Source organism: Oncorhynchus keta, chromosome 24 (genome assembly GCF_023373465.1).
Source record: "Oncorhynchus keta strain PuntledgeMale-10-30-2019 chromosome 24, Oket_V2, whole genome shotgun sequence".
NCBI classification, from domain to species: domain Eukaryota; kingdom Metazoa; phylum Chordata; class Actinopteri; order Salmoniformes; family Salmonidae; genus Oncorhynchus; species Oncorhynchus keta.
In genome coordinates, this window is record NC_068444.1 from 41,172,047 (window position 1) to 41,192,600 (window position 20,554).

At 44.9% G+C, this 20,554-nt stretch overlaps 1 protein-coding gene across 1 annotated transcript; it reads left to right on the forward strand.

The window, feature by feature from the left end:
• The first annotated feature begins 2,359 nt into the window (after nt 1-2,359).
• On the forward strand, nt 2,360-8,268 carry LOC118357562 (sclerostin-like). Its single transcript, XM_035734803.2, has 2 exons — nt 2,360-2,733; nt 6,069-8,268. Exons 1-2 carry the CDS (start codon nt 2,493-2,495, stop codon nt 6,488-6,490), a joined length of 663 nt encoding a protein of 220 aa, XP_035590696.1. The 5' UTR covers nt 2,360-2,492; the 3' UTR covers nt 6,491-8,268.
• The last annotated feature ends 12,286 nt before the right edge of the window (nt 8,269-20,554 follow it).

A 20,554-nucleotide genomic window follows, 5' to 3' on the forward strand; every position in this document is an offset into this window, starting at 1 on the left:
TTTTAGCTACATTACAACTACTTAGCATGTTAGCTAACCCTTCACCTAACCCTAACCTCAACCCTTTTAGCTAACCCATCCCCTAACCTTAACCCTTTAACCTGACTCATAAATTGAAACCTACTTTAACCATAACCCCTAGCCTAGCTAACGTTAGCGAGCTAGCTAACATTAGCCACCTAGCCACCCAGCTAGAATTCGTAACATATATGTTTTTGCATATTTGTAATATATTGTACACTTTTCAAATTTGTAACATTTTGTACATTTAAAGAATGTGTAACATATAATACAATTGTAATTCGTAACATATCATACGAAATGGGTGATGGACATCCACAAATTGATAGATACCATACCAAACGTGTCTCGAATTTACATATGAAATAATACATAATGCTCTGAGACCAGGTTGAGTATTACAGAAAAACAACAAAACATTTTTGCTGTATTTATTCTTAAAGAAGGAATTAATAGGCTACATACACTATACATGTGGACAAGCATGTGGACAGCCCTTCAAATTACCCATTGCTGACAGGTGTATAAAATCGAGCACAAAGCCATGCAATCTCCATAGACAAACATTGGCAGTAGAATGGTCTTACTGATGACTTTTAACTTGGTACTGTCATAAGATACCACATTCCAAAAAGTCTGTTTGTCAAATTTCTGCCCTGCTAGAGCTGCCCCAGTCAACTGTATGTGCTGTTATTGTGAAGTGGAAACGTCTAGGACAACAATGGCAAAGTGGTAGCCCACACAAGCTCGCAGAACGGTACCGGTGAGTGCTGAAGTGCGTAATGTGGAAAAATTGTCCGTCCCCGGTTGCAACACTCACTACCGAGTTCCAAACTGCCTCTGGAAGCAACATCAGCACAAGAACTGTTCGTCTGGAGCTTCTTGAAATGGGGTTCTATGGCCGAGCAGCCGCACACAAGCCTAAGATCACCATGCGCAATACCTAGCGTCGGCTGGAGTAAAGCTTGCTGCCAGTGAAAACGCATTCTCTAGAGTGATGAATCACGCTTTACCATCTGGCAGTCCGACGGACAAATCTGGGTTTGGCAGATGCCAGGAGAACGCTACCTGCCCCAATGCATAGTGCCAACTGTAAAGTTTGGTGGAGGCTGTTATAGCAGCAAAAGGGGGAGCAACTCCATATTAATACCCAAGATGTTGGAATGAGATGTTCGACGAGCAGGTGTCCATATACTTTTGGTCATGTAATGTAGCTCTTGCCTATCACCCGCAGCTAACATCAAATCAAATGCTGTGTGTGTGTGTGTGTGTGTGTGTGTGTGTGTGTGTGTGTGTGTGTGTGTCACTCTCTCCGCAAGAATTAGAGTGTCCTCCTTAACATATCTTTGCTCCATGGTGCATCTTGGAAAGAACCATTTACTAGGGAGAATAGGGGGTTACTCCTTGCCTGGTCCAGGTAGTGTGCCCCCTCTGCAAAACACCACTGACAGATCTTTTATTATATATATAAATCATTATGATAAAATGTGCTCTTCAAAATGAAGTTAAGTAAATAATTTAACATCTGAAAAATGTATTTAAAAAAAAATAAAAAAAATACAGGCTATATATTATTTTTAATTACATAAACAAAATATCAAGCAGCAGGTGCCCTTGTGCCCCATATGGGCATGACACCTCTGCAAATCCAAAGGCTGTGATTTTCAAGGATGCCAAGAATTTTCTGGGTCCATTTTTTTCCATCCTAATTATCTTATTGAAACCAGGATGGGACTCCATGTGTCATTCTCAGTTAATAAAAAAAATGAGTGAAAATGAATTAATGAGATTGTTTGATGATGAATGGTGTTACATTTCTATAGATACTTTTTCAGTGTTCTATGACTGTAATACATGTTTGAAGTTAGTCAATAGTCGAACTCAAAAGCAGAATACACGAGCATACAATAAACGACAATAAAATAAATACTTTAAAACAAACAAGTAATATTGCAAATAGACTGCTGCGATCTGTCAACGTGTACGAATTTCACAATTTTGCATATTTTTTTACAACACAAAATTGCGCCAGCTATCAAACACATTGTCTATGATGGAGAAGGAACCAGCCTTGCCATGAAACATCACTCAATGGTCATCGAGACTGCGCCCTGTATCACTCCAAACAAAACCACATCAAAACAAATATAATATTTTAGAGACACGTACATATTGCATGAATCACGAAGGAAAAATGCGGCAATACTGGAACTAGATGCGCTGTCTCCCTCAAACCAACGAACCCCAAACCCGCACGCACCTCACTTGGCGCGCACACATGCACCTCTCCAGTTTCAATGAATTTGCCTGGGGCAGGACCCCTCCCACTTCGTGTAAGCACTTAATTGTCAGTTTTGACGAACGCTGGGGTACTTAAATAGCGTCAACGTTTCTTGTATGGGTGGAATTGGTCAACTTGCCACAGAGCGCATGTTACACATAGTTTATTCCAGCTCCGCAGATCGATAAGCATGCAGGTGTCTCTCGCGCTCCTTGTCTCCAGCACCGTGCTGCTGCTGCTACAGGGATGTTGTACCTTCGTGCAAGGGTGGAGGGTGCTAAAAAACGATGCTACAGAGATCGTACCAGAATATACTGAAAACATACAGCCTCCCGAGGAACCAATACCACTGGCTTCTAATAATAACAATAATACAATGAATCGACCAAAACACGGGGGAAGGAGGTCATCAGCAAACACAGCCTCCTATAGTGAGTATTTATTTTTACGGAATCTGGTAGCCGACATAGCAAGAAGGAATATAGGATGTCCATATTCAAGGCGCATTATGAATACTTGTAATAATGACTTGCTTTATTTGTGAAACACTCGTAGCCTACAATGTGAGATTGGTATAGAGAAACTATTTATCTGTATGGATCATCTTTCATCAACTTAATTGAATACGTTGGGATATTGCTTAATCAATCTAACAAATATGTCCTTCGAATTTTACTCTAACACATAGTTAGGATGTATTCGTAGGATACTTATATCAAATCGAGGAGTTTAAAATAAACTGCGTGGAAGAGTGCTAATATCTCATTGACATGAATTCACAATATGCTCTCGTGCATAATGTGCGCAGTCACTTAGTGAAAAAAAATAGTTTTCAATTTGTGGTAAACGTTTCGACAATATCTAAGAATCTGTAATGTTACGCATCTGAGATAGATAAGGCATTATTTCTCAAGCAATGAGCTTTTGGACGGTGAGCATATATAAAATAAATATAAATATAAATATATATGCCATTTAGCTGACGCTTTTATCCAAAGCGACTTACAGTCATGTGTGCATACATTCTACGTATGGGTGGTCCCGGGAATCGAACCCACTACCCTGGCGTTACAAGCGCCATGCTCTACCAACTGAGCCACAGAAGGACCACTGTCCAAAGGGCGCGAACTGCTCATTTCCCCACACACATATTTCCCAGCATAGCGTCTCATCCTTTAGGCACGGGTTCATTTGTTTCTGTCAATGTGCAAGACCACACACGTCCTTTTAATCATAAAAAAAATGCGCAAGGTGTCGATTAAAATATCAATGTAGCCTATAGTCTCTGGAGAATAATGAAACCTCACCTGTGTGGTTTATGTAAATCATTAAGGCAAGAAACCCTCCAAAGACCACCCAGAATATCCTATAATGTTTCATTTATGAACGTGCCGAGAAGTGCTACTTTCTGTATGTAGAATAGTTAATAGCAATATCATGAGTAATGCCTCAACCTTTAGTGGCTGTTTTAAATTGCAGCTTTCCCTGCTGATGCATTAGACTGGAACATCTGTACTGTTCAATGGAGCAAGCCGGATTGCGGTTAGATGAATGCTATGCCAAGGCTGATAGGGCAATATGTCACAGACACATAATATGCCCGTGGTTTCAACCTCACACGATCTGAAGAGCTGCACTTATGAGAGATCAGGGTTTTTCACTCTATCCTTGGTGCTATTTCCCTCTCTTTTATACAACGAATTAGTTCAGGTCTGCCTATGTCATAACTATTTAATTGCAACATCATGTGTCCAAATAGAAAATAGAGTTTTTGCTCTTAGGGGATTTCTTCAAGGTATTTGAAATTGCAACACTGTGATAGATAATTGAGTCCCACCTGTGGCCAGTACAGGTTATGCTGTAGTCATGCAGATTTTTTTACAGAGGAAATATCTCTGATTGCCTTGTCTCATGGATTCAAGATGCACAATGGCGTTCTTTCCAAGTTTTCCCCCGAATCTAATCATGTCATTCCAAATCTAAAAGAGTCGTACATAGAGTACAAATGACAAATGTTGTGATTAGGATATAAAATACTGTAATGATGGATGAGATACATTTAACATAATACTTGAAATTGATAAACAACAGATACATCTGCAGGATATTAATTTGAGACCGTTTGCTACAGAAGGGAAATGAACCTGCACCAACAGGAAATGCCATTTATTATGTAGATTATAATTCATTAAAACTTTTGTAGGTCTTGATATATTCTTCGTAAGGGGAAGTCAAGTCAGAAATGTCAAAGTGGAAATGATAAACTTCAGAATGCTTTTTAAACCTCAAATACACCGTACATATAACATTTCTTTGCACCAGGGCAATCAGATTAAGATCCTACACCTGTAGCTTTGAGGTGGGGGTTGGAAGAACACGTGTCTTTTTAAATCTCCTCTTATACTGATCAACATCCATCAACCGAGAGAGAGAAATAATCATCTATTGGGTCATATCATATGCGATAGGGGTCTTTCTCATAGGCCTATCTGCCTTCCTCTGGGAGTACCATATCTTCCCATGATTCTTCCCATGGTCCCAGTGGGGTCATTGAGGCAGAGAGGGTGACCTCTGTCTGGCTCCCCTCCATGACAGTCCATCCCCTGGTCCCTAGGCCCAGCAGTCAGCACACTGGGAGAGACCTGAGAACAGGGGAGAGATCTTATGCTGTGGCCGCCCGACCAGCCGAGCCACAAAATAACACCAGATCAGGTTCTCTGAGGGGAGAAAAAAGTCATCCTTCCATGAATCCTTTTTTATTGCCTTTTTTTGCAATAGAAAAGCCACAGAAGAAAACAGATGCATCTCAGGGTGTATAATTTCTTAAACCGACATGTCCTCTGCCATTCTACATGCCACATGTAAAAAAGGAAAAAAGAGGACAATAACTCTTGCATAGGGCTGTTAAAAAGGCCATGGCCAACATATTGAATGACCAATTATGCACTGAATATGCTTTCTCAAACCGTTTGGTTCATTCGTCTCATTTCCAATTGTCAAATGTTGTATTTAGGAATGACAACAAGCATTTAGAGAAAGTTGCAAATCTTCACATCCTTTTTCCGGAGGGCCTGTTTTGTGTATGCCAGCTTTTGTTTCCGATTTAAATCTCCATTATGTTTGATTGAGCTGTTTAATAGCATTCTGGTCTGGATTTACTATCAGCTGATTGCTGCCAGCTGGAATTCCACATCCAACCTCATTGTCAGGCAACAGTCATTATCAGATCATGCATCAACGTTAGTGTTCAGTTGCAACTTATTTCCCCCCCTTATACTGAGCCCTTAACCAAACATGGGGACAACATTGGTTTTGAATTGGATTTGTATATCAACATTGCATCTATTTAATTACCATTACATTTTTTTTATAAAAAGTACTCTCTGCGTTAAGAAATTCTAAATGTTATGTTTTTCTGAATGGTGAAACGGAAGGAAGAGTTTAGGAACATTTCCGAGTAATTAAATTGAGACTCATATTCCATTTCCCATCCCAGCTCCACGCATGCAATTAAACCAAGTTCTTAGAATGAACAAATAACATTATACGCACAGTGGGAATCGTACTTTTGACACTGACACACACATACTTTTGTCATTGACATATTCAGCACGTCTCGAGTCTGGAGACACAGCTCTCAAGCTCTCTGCTCTTGAACAGTTAAATGGAAGATTGTTTCCCTCGAGTCGGTCCGACTTCAAAGTGTTTGGTTTTTTGGAGGGATGCCACAGATTGTGTAACCTTGATATCCTCCTCTTCACCCCAGGTGCCTCGGAGCTGAGCTGCAGAGAGTTGCGCTCCACCCGTTACATCACTGATGGCTCCTGCCGCAGTGCCAAGCCCGTCAAGGAGCTGGTGTGCTCGGGTCAGTGCATGCCTGCCCACCTCCTACCCAACTCTATCGTGCGCGGCAAATGGTGGCGGAGCAGCGCTTCCGACTACCGCTGCATCCCGGCCCACTCCCGAACCCAGCGGGTGCAGCTGCAGTGCCCCAACGGCAACAGCCGGACTTACAAAATCCGCGTGGTCACCTCCTGCAAGTGCAAGCGCTATAGCCGCCACCACAACCAGTCAGAGGCCAAGGAGGCCTCCTCTTTGCCCGAGCCCCGACGCAACAAGAAACGCACCCGGCCTCCCGGGAGTCAGAGCAAGAGCAACACCCCGACGCTGGTCAGCAACTCCTACTGAGGATTCCTTTCCTTCTTCCGTACAAATGCAGAGACCAAAGTAGCACGCTCACTCATACACACGCACATGTTACACACAACCCAACATGGCTCCTTCATTGGAAGAGGGAGAGGAAGAGACATTTCAACAAAAAGGGATTTGTTAAGCTGTTTGTTGGACTGGCTTGACATGCGTTTTTCTCACCAGACAGGCACTATAGATTTTGCAGCCTATTTTCAAACATATTTCAGAACCTTTGATTTGCATGACCAAATGAGTCAACAGACTATGCCAGGGAAGGCCATGTGACTGGTCATGAAAGTTGGAACACTGCTCGGATTGGAGTGTAGATTATCATTACACACTCCAGTTCATAGATAACGGCCTCTGACTCAGGCACAAGTAGAATCTACCGTAGCCACAGCAAGAGGTGCACCTAAACTCAAAATCCACCTGTGAAAACATCCAGCGGGCAGGCTACACTGCTTGATAGACCTATAGGGTTGAAAGGTGTCTCTATGCTGTAACTGGTTCTAATCCATCTTTTCCATGGCTGTGTGTACTGTACCGTAGCAGCACCTGGTAGCCCTGGGGCTTCAGGCTCTGGAAGTGGGCTGCTGACAGGCCTGAGAGGCCCTGGCCTTGACCCCAGACCACGCAGTCACATGACAGCCAAGGCAGCACCTCACTCACCAGGAGTCTCCCAGGGCTCTTGCTCCGTAGCAGCCTTACAGGAGCTGTCAGTTAGGGCCCCTGGCCTAGTGGCCCTAGAGCCCCTGTGAGAGAGGCAGAGGGAGAGTGAGAGAGGGGAAATGGCTGTGTCAGCAGTCCAAGACCAGGGTCCCTTCGGTCAAACAGGCAACTAGGCATTCCTGTGACTCATCTTAATGACTAAATGAGCCCATTCCTGTGACTCATCTTAATGACTAAATGAGCCCATTCCTGTGTTTAGAATTTCCGCTAGACATGGCTGGTTCCTGTTTGCAGGAATCACACACACACAAAAGGTCCACGTGTGGAGGCGGCTCCAGTAATTGTGCCTGTTGTTACCCTCTGGCACAACATTCTCCACTAAACCCACACTGACTGGAACTATTTTGTTAGCAGCAAATAACATTGGCGACCAACTAGTCATGTCCCTATTCTGTTCATTGTGAACCTAGAGTGACTCATTCTATGAATAGCACTGACAGGAAAGATAGATAAACTGAATCTCAATTTGAATTGTTTGATATTGGCTGTTGATATCCTGCAGGATGCTGACAGACATAAATAGACAGAAAGACAGACAGGAAAAGGTTGTGGATGCCCAGTCTGCCCATGCTGACAACCCATTCCCTTTTTTCAACCCTTTCAGTACTACGGCCTGTATCTCATGAAGAATACTCATAACGTTTCCACTTATTGTCCACATTCCATTGTTCCATTCTCTCATATCGCTTCCTGATTTTCAGTTTTCTAAACTGTACTGACAGTGTTTCCTTCTTGTTCAGTTGTGTGTTTGAAATAGCAACTGGAAAGGATTTTGTCATATAAGTAGAGTTGTCATGTATAGCTTGATTGTACATATTGTTCCTGTCTGGTCTTTTGGCTAAAAGCAGTTGGGGAGGAAAAAAAACCTTGCAGACTCAAAGAAATGAACTGCATATTTATTTTTTATTTCCACATGTAAATTATTTATGCAACTTTTTGTAGTAAATGATAGCCATTATTGTCATTTAGAATAATAGTGACTGTCAGATAATAATGAAATGCTGTACAGTACACGAATCAAGTAAAGGCAGATATATTTGAAAGAACTGTGTGTTTGTTATCATTCTTCTCTGAATGGGCTTGCTTTGTCAAGGTCGTTCTCTCCTTTTATCTGTACCTGCACGCTAAGCGTACCTCTCAATGTGTCTCATGAAAACACATATCGGTAATTAGGAAGTTGAGGTTTTTGTAGCTCTTTGGAATGTCTGGCCCGGCTCACAAAAGGAGAGGAAGAAGAATTTGCACAAAGGAATTCACACATGAGACGTTAGAGGCTCAAGTCACAACAGCAACATTGCTTTGTTCATAGAGGTGGATACGAGCCATAGAACCCGTCATTCAGCCTGTTTTCTCGCCTCCCTCAAGGTCCTAATTTATTCACTGAAAACTTGGACTCTCAGACAACTACCAACACCTACTGGATCCAGGCACTCCAAAGTACCAAATTAGGTGTTTATGATGAGTTTTATGGACCAACGTAATTCTGAATGATAAAACTGGCACCTATTATACTACAGCACTTTAGAAGACCAAATCATGTTAAACTGTAGTAAATACAAAACAGAGAACCGAGTGGAAGCTATTTGTAAGTGGGTGCTTGTCATTTCCCTTGCCAATGACTAACAATTGATATTCGGCCATAATCAAGCCCTATCCAAGAGAGCAGATATGCCATGCTTTTTAGCTCAAACTACTGGCACCCGACTAAGTTTCCCAGTAATTCAAGAACAGGTACTTAAGTGCAGTACATGAGTGGTACCTTAATAGATTGATGCTGACAAAAGCATCTGCCCGTGTTACTGCGTTTATACAGGCCATTACTCTACAATTACCTAGCGTCGACCTCGGTAGGCCTAGGGAATACGAGGGTGTACGGCAGGTCAGACACGATCAGTTTCCCTTGGGCACGTCATATGTCTACTCTAAAGCAACTTAACTACGCCCAATACGAGGGCCGCCGTTGAGGTTCTCAGCACCAGGTGCAGAAAGTATATGGGGGCCTTGGCTTTTAAAAGAGAGAGTGCAAAAGCCTCAGATTTGGTCCCCACAAATCAACTTTATTGGATTCACAGACGGTTCCTGATCGTTTCATGGCACGTACTGGTATGGTGAATATTTATAGAACTGACAGGTTTTTATAACCATTGATTCCCACCTCCCAAACTTAGCGAAATAACTGATATATACATGGAAACATAGAAATGTATAATTCAAATGAACTTTTAACGATTCCTCTCTCGAGATGTTCCATTAAGCCCTTCTTTCAGCTGCCAATTTCTCAGGCTAATCACTTTTTGTTAGGCTATGTTGCCGTGGATCAGAAAACCAGTCAGTATCTGGTGTGACTACCATTTGCCTCATGCAGTGCGACACCTCTCCTTCACATAGAGTTGATCAAGCTGTTGGTTGTGGCCTGTGGAATGTTGTCCCACTCCTCATCAATGGCTATGCAAAGTTGCTGGATATTGGCGGGACCTGGAACACGCTGTCGTACATATCGATCCAGAGCATCCCAAACATGCTCAATGGGTGACATGTCTGGTGAGTATGCAAGCCATGGAAGAGCTGGGACATTTTCAGCTTACAAGAATTGTTTGCAGATCCTTGTCACATGGGGCCGTGCATTATCATGCTGAAACATGAGGAGATGGCGGCGGATAAATGGCACAACAATCGGTCTCATTTGATCTCGTCATAGATAAAATGCAATTGTCTTCTTTGTCTGTAGTTTATGGCTGCCCATACCATAACCCCATCGCCACCATGGGCACTCATTTGCCCAATGAAGTCGATTATGATGCCAAACTGGAGTCTGATCTAGACCCTGGTAAGGACAACGAGCACACAGATGAGTTTTACTGAGACTGTTTCTGACATAGTTTCATCAACTGTCCGGATGGCTGGTCTCAGACAATCCCACAGCTGAAGAAGCCGGATGTGGAGGTCCTGGGCTGGCGTGGATACACGTTGTGAGACATCTTTGGCATTGTGTTGTGTGAGAAAACTGCACATTTTAGAATGTCCTTTTATTGTCCCTAGCACAAGTTACACCTGTGTAATGATCATCCTGTTTAATCAGCTTCTTGATATGCCACACCTTTCAATTGGTTGGATTATCTTGGCAAAGTAGAAATGCTCACAAATGTAAACACATTTCTGCAGAACACTTGAGAGAAATAAGCTTTTTGTGCGTATGGAACATTTCTGGGATATTTTATTTCAGCTCATGAAACACTTTACATGTTGTGTTTATATTTTTGTTAAGTGTATAATGGAATGGTAAAATATCCCATGTCAACAGTGTGCACAGCATTATTGTTCAGCTTGTGCCAGAATGTTTTTTAAAGATTGGTAACCACTTGAATGGCTTAGCAACTGCCAACACAGACTAAACTGATGTCTTGCCAGAGAGCAAATGAAGTAGATTGTATTTCACCATATAAAGATGTTTGACTAATACGCATGTCTGCCAGTGTTGTCTGTATTACAAGAGTAAACGACTCTCTTCTGCTGAACTAGTAATACATGAACGGAAATTAAGTTGAGGAGACCTAGCATGTGAACCTAGCATGTGAACCTAGCATGTGAACCTAGCATGTGAACCTAGCATGTGAACCTAGCATGTGAACCTAGCATGTGAACCTAGCATGTGAACAATGTTGGCTTATTCAAATCAAGATAAGGGCAAGCAATCCTCAAAAACAATCTTTGGCATATTACAATTCCCCTGGTCGGCTTCCTGCGCAATAGCTTAGCAACCTCGACGCCTTCCAAGTAATTTCCCAAAAAGGGATATATTTACTGAGGAGAGAACATTGCTAATGCAATACATGATATTCTGACCATTTTCAAGGATTATATAAACGTATGATACTATTATGCCCCAGTAATTTCACCTCTGTGTCCCAAGTCAAAGTGCTCCAGGAGCAGATATTATTCCCCAAGTCAAAGTGCTCCAGGAACAGATATTATTCCCCAAGTCAAAGTGCTCCAGGAGCAGATATTATTCCCCAAGTCAAAGTGCTTGAGGAGCAGATATTATTCCCCAAGTCAAAGTGCTCCAGGAGCAGATATTATTCCCCAAGTCAAAGTGCTCCAGGAGCAGATATTATTCCCCAAGTCAAAGTGCTCCAGGAACAGATATTATTCCCCAAGTCAAAGTGCTCCAGGAACAGATATTATTCCCCAAGTCAAAGTGCTCCAGGAACAGATATTATTCCCCAAGTCAAAGTGCTTGAGGAGCAGATATTATTCCCCAAGTCAAAGTGCTTGAGGAGCAGATATTATTCCCCAAGTCAAAGTGCTCCAGGAGCAGATATTATTCCCCAAGTCAAAGTGCTCCAGGAGCAGATATTATTCCCCAAGTCAAAGTGCTCCAGGAGCAGATATTATTCCCCAAGTCAAAGTGCTCCAGGAGCAGATATTATTCCCCAAGTCAAAGTGCTTGAGGAGCAGATGTTATTCCCCAAGTCAAAGTGCTCCAGGAACAGATATTATTCCCCAAGTCAAAGTGCTCCAGGAACAGATATTATTCCCCAAGTCAAAGTGCTCGAGGAGCAGATATTATTCCCCAAGTCAAAGTGCTCCAGGAGCAGATATTATTCCCCAAGTCAAAGTGCTCCAGGAGCAGATATTATTCCCCAAGTCAAAGTGCTCCAGGAACAGATATTATTCCCCAAGTCAAAGTGCTCCAGGAACAGATATTATTCCCCAAGTCAAAGTGCTCCAGGAACAGATATTATTCCCCAAGTCAAAGTGCTCCAGGAGCAGATATTATTCCCCAAGTCAAAGTGCTCCAGGAGCAGATATTATTCCCCAAGTCAAAGTGCTCCAGGAGCAGATATTATTCCCCAAGTCAAAGTGCTTGAGGAGCAGATATTATTCCCCAAGTCAAAGTGCTCCAGGAACAGATATTATTCCCCAAGTCAAAGTGCTCCAGGAACAGATATTATTCCCCAAGTCAGACACATATGGAATATGACAGATGTATTTAGAGAGGGATGTTTGTGTTCAACTGACCACACCCTTCTCAGGTCATGAGTGCTAATAGCTTAAAAGAAATCGAAACCAGAGGAGCAGCTTGGCACAGATCTGGAACGTGGAAAGCAACCAGTCTGACGCATTTTTTTGTATCCTCCTTAGCCAGTTGCTGGAGAAGGAGGATAGGGTTTCAGACGAGGGCTGAGAGACTAATGTTCAGCGGGGAAGGGGAAGCCAGGGTCAGGGGAGAGGAGAGCAGAGGCGAGCCGGGAGATGTCCTCCCACATTAGCGTCAACATGCTAACATACAGTTGAAGTCGGTAGTTTACATACACTTAGGTGGGCGTCAGTAAAACTCATTTTTCAACCACTCCACAAAATTCTTGTTAACAAACTATAGTTTTGGCAAATCGGTTAGGACATCTACTTTGTGCATGACACAAGTCATTTGTCCAACAATTGTTTACCGACAGATTATTTCTCTTATAATTCACTGCATCACAATTCCAGTGGGTCAGAAGTTTACATACACTAAGTTGACTGTGCCTTTAAACAGCTTGGAAAATTCCAGAAAATTATGTCATGGCTATAGAAGCTTCTGAATGGCTAATTGACATAATTTGAGTCAATTGGAGGTGTAACTGTGGATGTAATTCAAGGCCTACCTTCAAACTCAGTGCCTCTTTGCTTGAGATCATGGGGAAATCAGCCAAGACCTCAGAAAAAAATATGTAGACCTCCACAAGTCTGGTTCGTCCTTGGGAGCAATTTCCAAATGCCTGAATGTACCACGTTCATCTGTACAAACAATAGTACGAAACTATAAACACCATGGGACCACGCAGCCGCCATACCGCTCAGGAAGGAGACGCGTTCTGTCTCCTAGAGATATGTATATCCACAGTATAACGAGTCCTATATCAACATAACCTGAAAGGCTGCTCAGCAAGAAAGAAGCCATTGCTCCAAAACCGCCATAAAAATGCCAGTCTACGGTTTGCAACTGCACATGGAGATCGTACTATTTGGAGAAATATCCTCTGGTCTGATGAAACAAAAATATAACTCTTTGGCCATAATGACCATCATTATGTTTGGAGGAAAAAGGGGGAGGCTTGCAAGCCGAAGAACACCATCCCAACCGTTAAGCACGGGGGTGGCAGCATCATGTTGTGGGGGTGCTTTGCTGCAGGAGGGACAATTATGTGGATATATTGAAGCAACATCTCAAGACATCAGTCAGGAAGTTAAAGCTTAGTCGCAAATGGCTCTTCCAAATGGACAATGACCCCAAGCATACTTCCAAAGTTGTGGCAAACTGCCTTAAGAACAACAAAGTCAAGGTTATGGAGTGGCCATCACAAAGCCCTGACCTCAATCCCATATAAAATGGGATTTTACAAGGATTAAATGTCTGGAATGATGAAAAACTGAGTTTAAATGTATTTGGCTAAGGTGTATGTACACTTCCGACTTCAATTGTATGTAAGCGTCTCTACCCGGGCATGGGACTGGTAGGACCCAGGATGAGGGTAGGGCTACACATGCCTTCCCTCCACCAGGGCTGAGGAAAGGAGAATGGGGAAGATTGACACACATCTTCTGAGATGGACGGTAGCACAATATGGGTCACAGGCCCGCAATTAGCCATATAAGCCTCGGCCAGCAGGCAAGAATAAGGAGTGAGGCCGGGGCCGACCATATGTGAGGAGAGGATAACAGGAGGTAGAGAAGGGAAGGAAACAGAGCGGCCAATAAACATTTCCAAACCACCACAGCAACAAAAGCACTGGGAGAACGCTCTTGGGAGAGCGTTTCTCCGCTTGACTGTGGCTAATTGGACTCGGAATCGAAGCCGAGAAAGCCAAATGAAAATATGATTTTGTTTGGGCAGGCGTTCTGAGCTGGGTGTTGGATGCTGGCCCCTGGCGCGCTTTGTTTTTGTTAAAGATTACAACGTGTCCAAGTCAAAAGGGCACCCCTCACACTCAATCTCTGTTCTATACCAACAAACACATGCCAGAGAAGTGGAGCGCATGTGTTGAGTCTCATATATAAATATGTGGTTGGTGGGGGGGCAGGTAAGGGCCACCGAAACATGTGTGAGGTGTGACGTCACAACCTTTGAGTTATCGCAATGTGTGATGTCATCCTAGGATTTCAAGGAGGTACGTGTGTGTGTGTGTGTTTCAAATTTCAAGTTTTCATGTCACATCCACAAGTACAGTTCTTGCATGCTCTAACCCCAACAATGCACCAATCAATAACAATGTGATACTAAAAATAACAAGGTAGAACTAAAACAAATGAAGCATAAAACAATAAAAACACGATAAAGTAAGTGAGCATACTAGTTCCAGTACAATATTTACAATGTGCAGGGATACTGGATCGATCGAGGTAGATATGTATAGGGGTAATGTGACTAGGCATCAGGATATATGATAAACACAGTAGTAGCAGAGTATGTAATGATTGTGTATGAGTGGGTGTGTGTAGAGTCAGTATAAATGTAAAAATCAAATCACATTTTATTGGTCACAAACACGTCTTTAGCAGATGTTATTGCAGGGTGTAGCGAAATGCTTGTGTTTCCAGCACCAACAGTGCAGTAATATCTAACAATTTCGACAACAATACACACAAATCTATAGGAAAGGAATGGAATTAAGAATGTATAAACATTTAGACAAGCAATGTCAGAGCATAGCCTAAGATACAATAGTATAGAATAGAATACAGTATATACATATGAGATGAGTAATGCAAAATATGTAAACATTAGTAAAGTGACTAGTGTTTCATTATTAAAGTGGCCAGTGATTTCAAGTTTATGTATAGAGGGCAGCAGGCTCTAATGTGCTAGTGATGGATATTTAACAGTCTGATGGCCTTGAGATAGAAGCTGTTTTTCAGTCTCTCGGTCCTGGCTTTGATGCACCTGTACTGACCTCGCCTTCTGGATGGTAGCGGAGTGAACAGTCAGTCAGTGACTTGGGTGGTTGTTGTCCTTGATGATCTTTTTGTCCTTCCTGTGATATCGGGTGCTGTAGGTGTCCTGGAGGGCAGATCGTTTGCCCCCCGGTGATGCGTTAGACAGACCGCACCACCTTCTGGAGAGCCCTGGGGTTGCGGGTGGTGCAGTTGCCGTCCCAGACGGTGACACAGCTCGACAGAATGCTCTCAATTGTGCTTCTGTATAAGTTTTTGGTGCCAAGCCAAGTATGTGCATATTATGTGTGTGTGAGCAAATGATGGAGTGAGTGTTTGTATGTGTGTTGGAGTATCAGTGTGTGTAGTAAATAGTGCCCTGTGAGTTTGCATAGAGACAGAGCAAAAAATCTGAATAAAATACAAAGGTCAACTCAGATAATCCGTATATCCATTTTGTCAGCCATATAGTTAGCTATTTAGCAGTCTTATGGCAGGTGGATAGAAGCTGTTCAGGAGCCGGTTGGTGTCAGACTTATTGCACCGGTATCGCTTGCCGTATGGAAGCGGAGAGAACAGTCTATGGCTTGGGTGGTTGGAGTCTTTAGCGATTTTCTGGACCTTCCTTTCACACCGCCTGATATAGAGGTCCTGGATGGCATAGAGCTCAGCCCCAGTGATGTACTGGGCTGTCCACACCACCCTCTGTAGCGCCATGCGATCGAGGGCAGTGCTATTGCCATACCAAGCAATGATGCAGCCAGTCAAGATGCTGTCAATGGTATACAGTACAGTTGTGGAACATTTTGAGGATTTGAGGGCCCATGCCAAACCTTTTTAACCCCCTGAGGGGGAGGTGAGTGTGAGTTAGTGTGAGCGTGTCTGTGAGCGTGTGTGTGAGTGTGTGTGTGTGTGTGTGTGTGTGTGTGTGTGTGTGTGTGTGTGTGTGTGTGTGTGTGTGTGTGTGTGTGTGTGTGTGTGTGTGTGTGTGTGTGTGTGTGTGTGTGTGTGTGTGTGTGTGTGTGTGTGTGTATTTGAGTGGTGGGGTAGGTAGGTGGGGTTATTAAGAATATAAACAGTTGGAAGTGGTTGTTTGTATGTGCTCAACACATTTTGCCCCTGTGGCAACCCCGGGGGCCTGCAGGGAGCTACAATGGTAAGAGCAGATCTTGGTCAGCTCCAGAGGGCTAGAGAGGTGAGCCCCTTCAGGAGGCCGTCACACAACTTAGCCAAGCCACGGTTCGGCCGGACCGAAAGACGGAACCAGGCAAAGGTCCTCACCAAGCTAACTTGGAAGCGTATCTAGAGGTTTTTGAGCGCATCGCAGAGAGCGAGAGAGATTGATGGCCCAAGGAGGACTAGGCTGGCAAAGTGGCCCCCTTTCTGACTGGAGAAGCCTAGAGGGACTTGGCAGTGGCGGGCGTCGACGACTACGCTGCTCTGAAAACGGCCTTCTTACATTTTACATTACATTTAAGTCATTTAGCAGACGCTCTTATCCAGAGCGACTTACAAATTGGTGCATACACCTTAAGACATCCAGTGGAACAGCCACTTTACAATAGTGCATCTAAATCTTTTAGGGGGGGGGGGGTGAGAAGGATTACTTACCCTATCCTAGGTATTCCTTGAAGAGGTGGGGTTTCAGGTGTCTCCGGAAGGTGGTGATTGACTCCGCTGTCCTGGCGTCGTGAGGGAGTTTGTTCCACCATTGGGGGGCCAGAGCAGCGAACAGTTTTGACTGGGCTGAGCGGGAACTGTACTTCCTCAGTGGTAGGGAGGCGAGCAGGCCAGAGGTGGATGAACGCAGTGCCCTTGTTTGGGTGTAGGGCCTGATCAGAGCCTGGAGGTACTGGGGTGCCGTTCCCCTCACAGCTCCGTAGGCAAGCACCATGGTCTTGTAGCGGATGCGAGCTTCAACTGGAAGCCAGTGGAGAGAGCGGAGGAGCGGGGTGACGTGAGAGAACTTGGGAAGGTTGAACACCAGACGGGCTGCGGCGTTCTGGATGAGTTGTAGGGGTTTAATGGCACAGGCAGGGAGCCCAGCCAACAGCGAGTTGCAGTAATCAAGACGGGAGATGACAAGTGCCTGGATTAGGACCTGCGCCGCTTCCTGTGTGAGGCAGGGTCGTACTCTGCGGATGTTGTAGAGCATGAACCTACAGGAACGGGACACCGCCTTGATGTTAGTTGAGAACGACAGGGTGTTGTCCAGGATCACGCCAAGGTTCTTAGCGCTCTGGGAGGAGGACACAATGGAGTTGTCAACCGTGATGGCGAGATCATGGAACGGGCAGTCCTTCCCCGGGAGGAAGAGGAGCTCCGTCTTGCTGAGGTTCAGCTTGAGGTGGTGATCCGTCATCCACACTGATATGTCTGCCAGACATGCAGAGATGCGATTCGCCACCTGGTCATCAGAAGGGGAAAGGAGAAGATTAATTGTGTGTCGTCTGCATAGCAATGATAGGAGAGACCATGTGAGGTTATGACAGAGCCAAGTGACTTGGTGTATAGCGAGAATAAGAGAGGGCCTAGAACAGAGCCCTGGGGACACCAGTGGTGAGAGCGCGTGGTGAGGAGACAGATTCTCGCCACGCCACCTGGTAGGAGCGACCTGTCAGGTAGGACGCAATCCAAGCGTGGGCCGCGCCGGAGATGCCCAACTCGGAGAGGGTGGAGAGGAGGATCTGATGGTTCACAGTATCGAAGGCAGCCGATAGATCTAGAAGGATGAGAGCAGAGGAGAGAGAGTTAGCTTTAGCAGTGCGGAGCGCCTCCGTGATACAGAGAAGAGCAGTCTCAGTTGAATGACTAGTCTTGAAACCTGACTGATTTGGATCAAGAAGGTCATTCTGAGAGAGATAGCGGTAGAGCTGGCCCAGGACGGCACGCTCAAGAGTTTTGGAGAGAAAAGAGAGAAGGGATACTGGTCTGTAGTTGTTGACGTCGGAGGGATCGAGTGTAGGTTTTTTCAGAAGGGGTGCAACTCTCGCTCTCTTGAAGACGGAAGGGACGTAGCCAGCGGTCAGGGATGAGTTGATGAGCGAGGTGAGGTAAGGGAGAAGGTCTCCGGAAATGGTCTGGAGAAGAGAGGAGGGGATAGGGTCAAGCGGGCAGGTTGTTGGGCGGCCGGCCGTCACAAGACGCGAGATTTCATCTGGAGAGAGAGGGGAGAAAGAGGTCAGAGCATAGGGTAGGGCAGTGTGAGCAGAACCAGCGGTGTCGTTTGACTTAGCAAACGAGGATCGGATGTCGTCGACCTTCTTTTCAAAATGGTTGACGAAGTCATCTGCAGAGAGGGAGGAGGGGGGGGGGGATTCAGGAGGGAGGAGAAGGTGGCAAAGAGCTTCCTAGGGTTAGAGGCAGATGCTTGGAATTTAGAATGGTAGAAAGTGGCTTTATCAGCAGAGACAGAGGAGGAAAATGTAGAAAGGAGGGAGTGAAAGGATGCCAGGTCCGCAGGGAGGCGAGTTTTCCTCCATTTCCGCTCGGCTGCCCGGAGCCCTGTTCTGTGAGCTCGCAATGAGTCGTCGAGCCACGGAGCGGGAGGGGAGGACCGAGCCGGCCTGGAGGATAGGGGACATAGAGAGTCAAAGGATGCAGAAAGGGAGGAGAGGAGGGTTGAGGAGGCAGAATCAGGAGATAGGTTGGAGAAGGTTTGAGCAGAGGGAAGAGATGATAGGATGGAAGAGTAGCGGGGGAGAGAGAGCGAAGGTTGGGACGGCGCGATACCATCCGAGTAGGGGCAGTGTGGGAAGTGTTGGATGAGAGCGAGAGGGAAAAGGATACAAGGTAGTGGTCAGAGACTTGGAGGGGAGTTGCAATGAGGTTAGTGGAAGAACAGCATCTAGTAAAGATGAGGTCAAGCGTATTGCCTGCCTTGTGAGTAGGGGGGGAAGGTGAGAGGGTGAGGTCAAAAGAGGAGAGGAGTGGAAAGAAGGAGGCAGAGAGGAATGAGTCAAAGGTAGACGTGGGGAGGTTAAAGTCGCCCAGAACTGTGAGAGGTGAGCCGTCCTCAGGAAAGGAGCTTATCAAGGCATCAAGCTCATTGATGAACTCTCCAAGGGAACCTGGAGGGCGATAAATGATAAGGATGTTAAGCTTGAAAGGGCTGGTAACTGTGACAGCATGAAATTCAAAGGAGGCGATAGACAGATGGGTAAGGGGAGAAAGAGAGAAAGACCACTTGGGAGAGATGAGGATCCCGGTGCCACCACCCCGCTGACCAGAAGCTCTCGGGGTGTGTGAGAACACGTGGGCGGACGAGGAGAGAGCAGTAGGAGTAGCAGTGTTATCTGTGGTGATCCATGTTTCCGTCAGTGCCAAGAAGTCGAGGGACTGGAGGGAGGCATAGGCTGAGATGAACTCTGCCTTGTTTGCCGCAGATCGGCAGTTCCAGAGGCTACCGGAGACCTGGAACTCCACGTGGGTCGTATGCGCTGGGACCACCAGATTAGGGTGGCTGCGGCCACGCGGTGTGGAGCGTTTGTATGGTCTGTGCAGAGAGGAGAGAACAGGGATAGACAGACACATAGTTGACAGGCTACAGAAGAGGCTACGCTAATGCAAGGAGATTGGAATGACAAGTGGACTACACGTCTCGAATGTTCAGAAAGTTAAGCTTACGTAGCAAGAATCTTAGTGACTAAAATGATTAAAATGATACAGTACTGCTGAAGTAGGCTAGCTGGCAGTAGCTGTGTTGTTGACACTACACTAATCAAGTCGTTCCGTTGAGTGTAATAGTTTCTACAGTGCTACTAATCGGGGGCTAGCTGGCTAGCTAGCAGTGTTGTTTACGTTACGTTGCGTTAAAAGAACGACAATAGCTGGCTAGCTAACCTAGAAAATCGCTCTAGACTACACAATTATCTTTGATACAAGGACGGCTATGTAGCTAGCTATGTAGCTAGCTACGATCAAACAAATCAAACCGTTGTACTGTAATGAAATGAAATGAAGATGTGATACTACCTGTGAATGCGACCGGGTTGTTGAATACTATACAGTAGACATTGGCTAGCTGTTGGCTGTTAGCTGTTGGCTGTTAGCTGTTGGCTGTTAGCTGTTGGCTGTTAGCTGTTGGCTAGCTAGCAGAGTCTCCTACGTTAAGGACGACAAATAGCTGGCTAGCGAGCCTCGGTAAATTAAGATAATCACTCCAAGACTACACACTCTAAACTACACAATTATCTTGGAAACAAAGACAGCTATGTAGCTAGCTAACACTAAACTAATCAAGTCGTTCAGTTGAGTGAACAGCACTACAGTGATGCTAATCTGTGGGCGTTTGCTAGCGTTTGCTAGCGTATGCTAGCTGCAGGGCGAATAGCAGTGAAGGCTACGTTAGGGCGACGAAACACGATAATTATGCAATTATCTCTGATACAAGGACGGCTATGTAGCTAGCTAAGAAGAAAT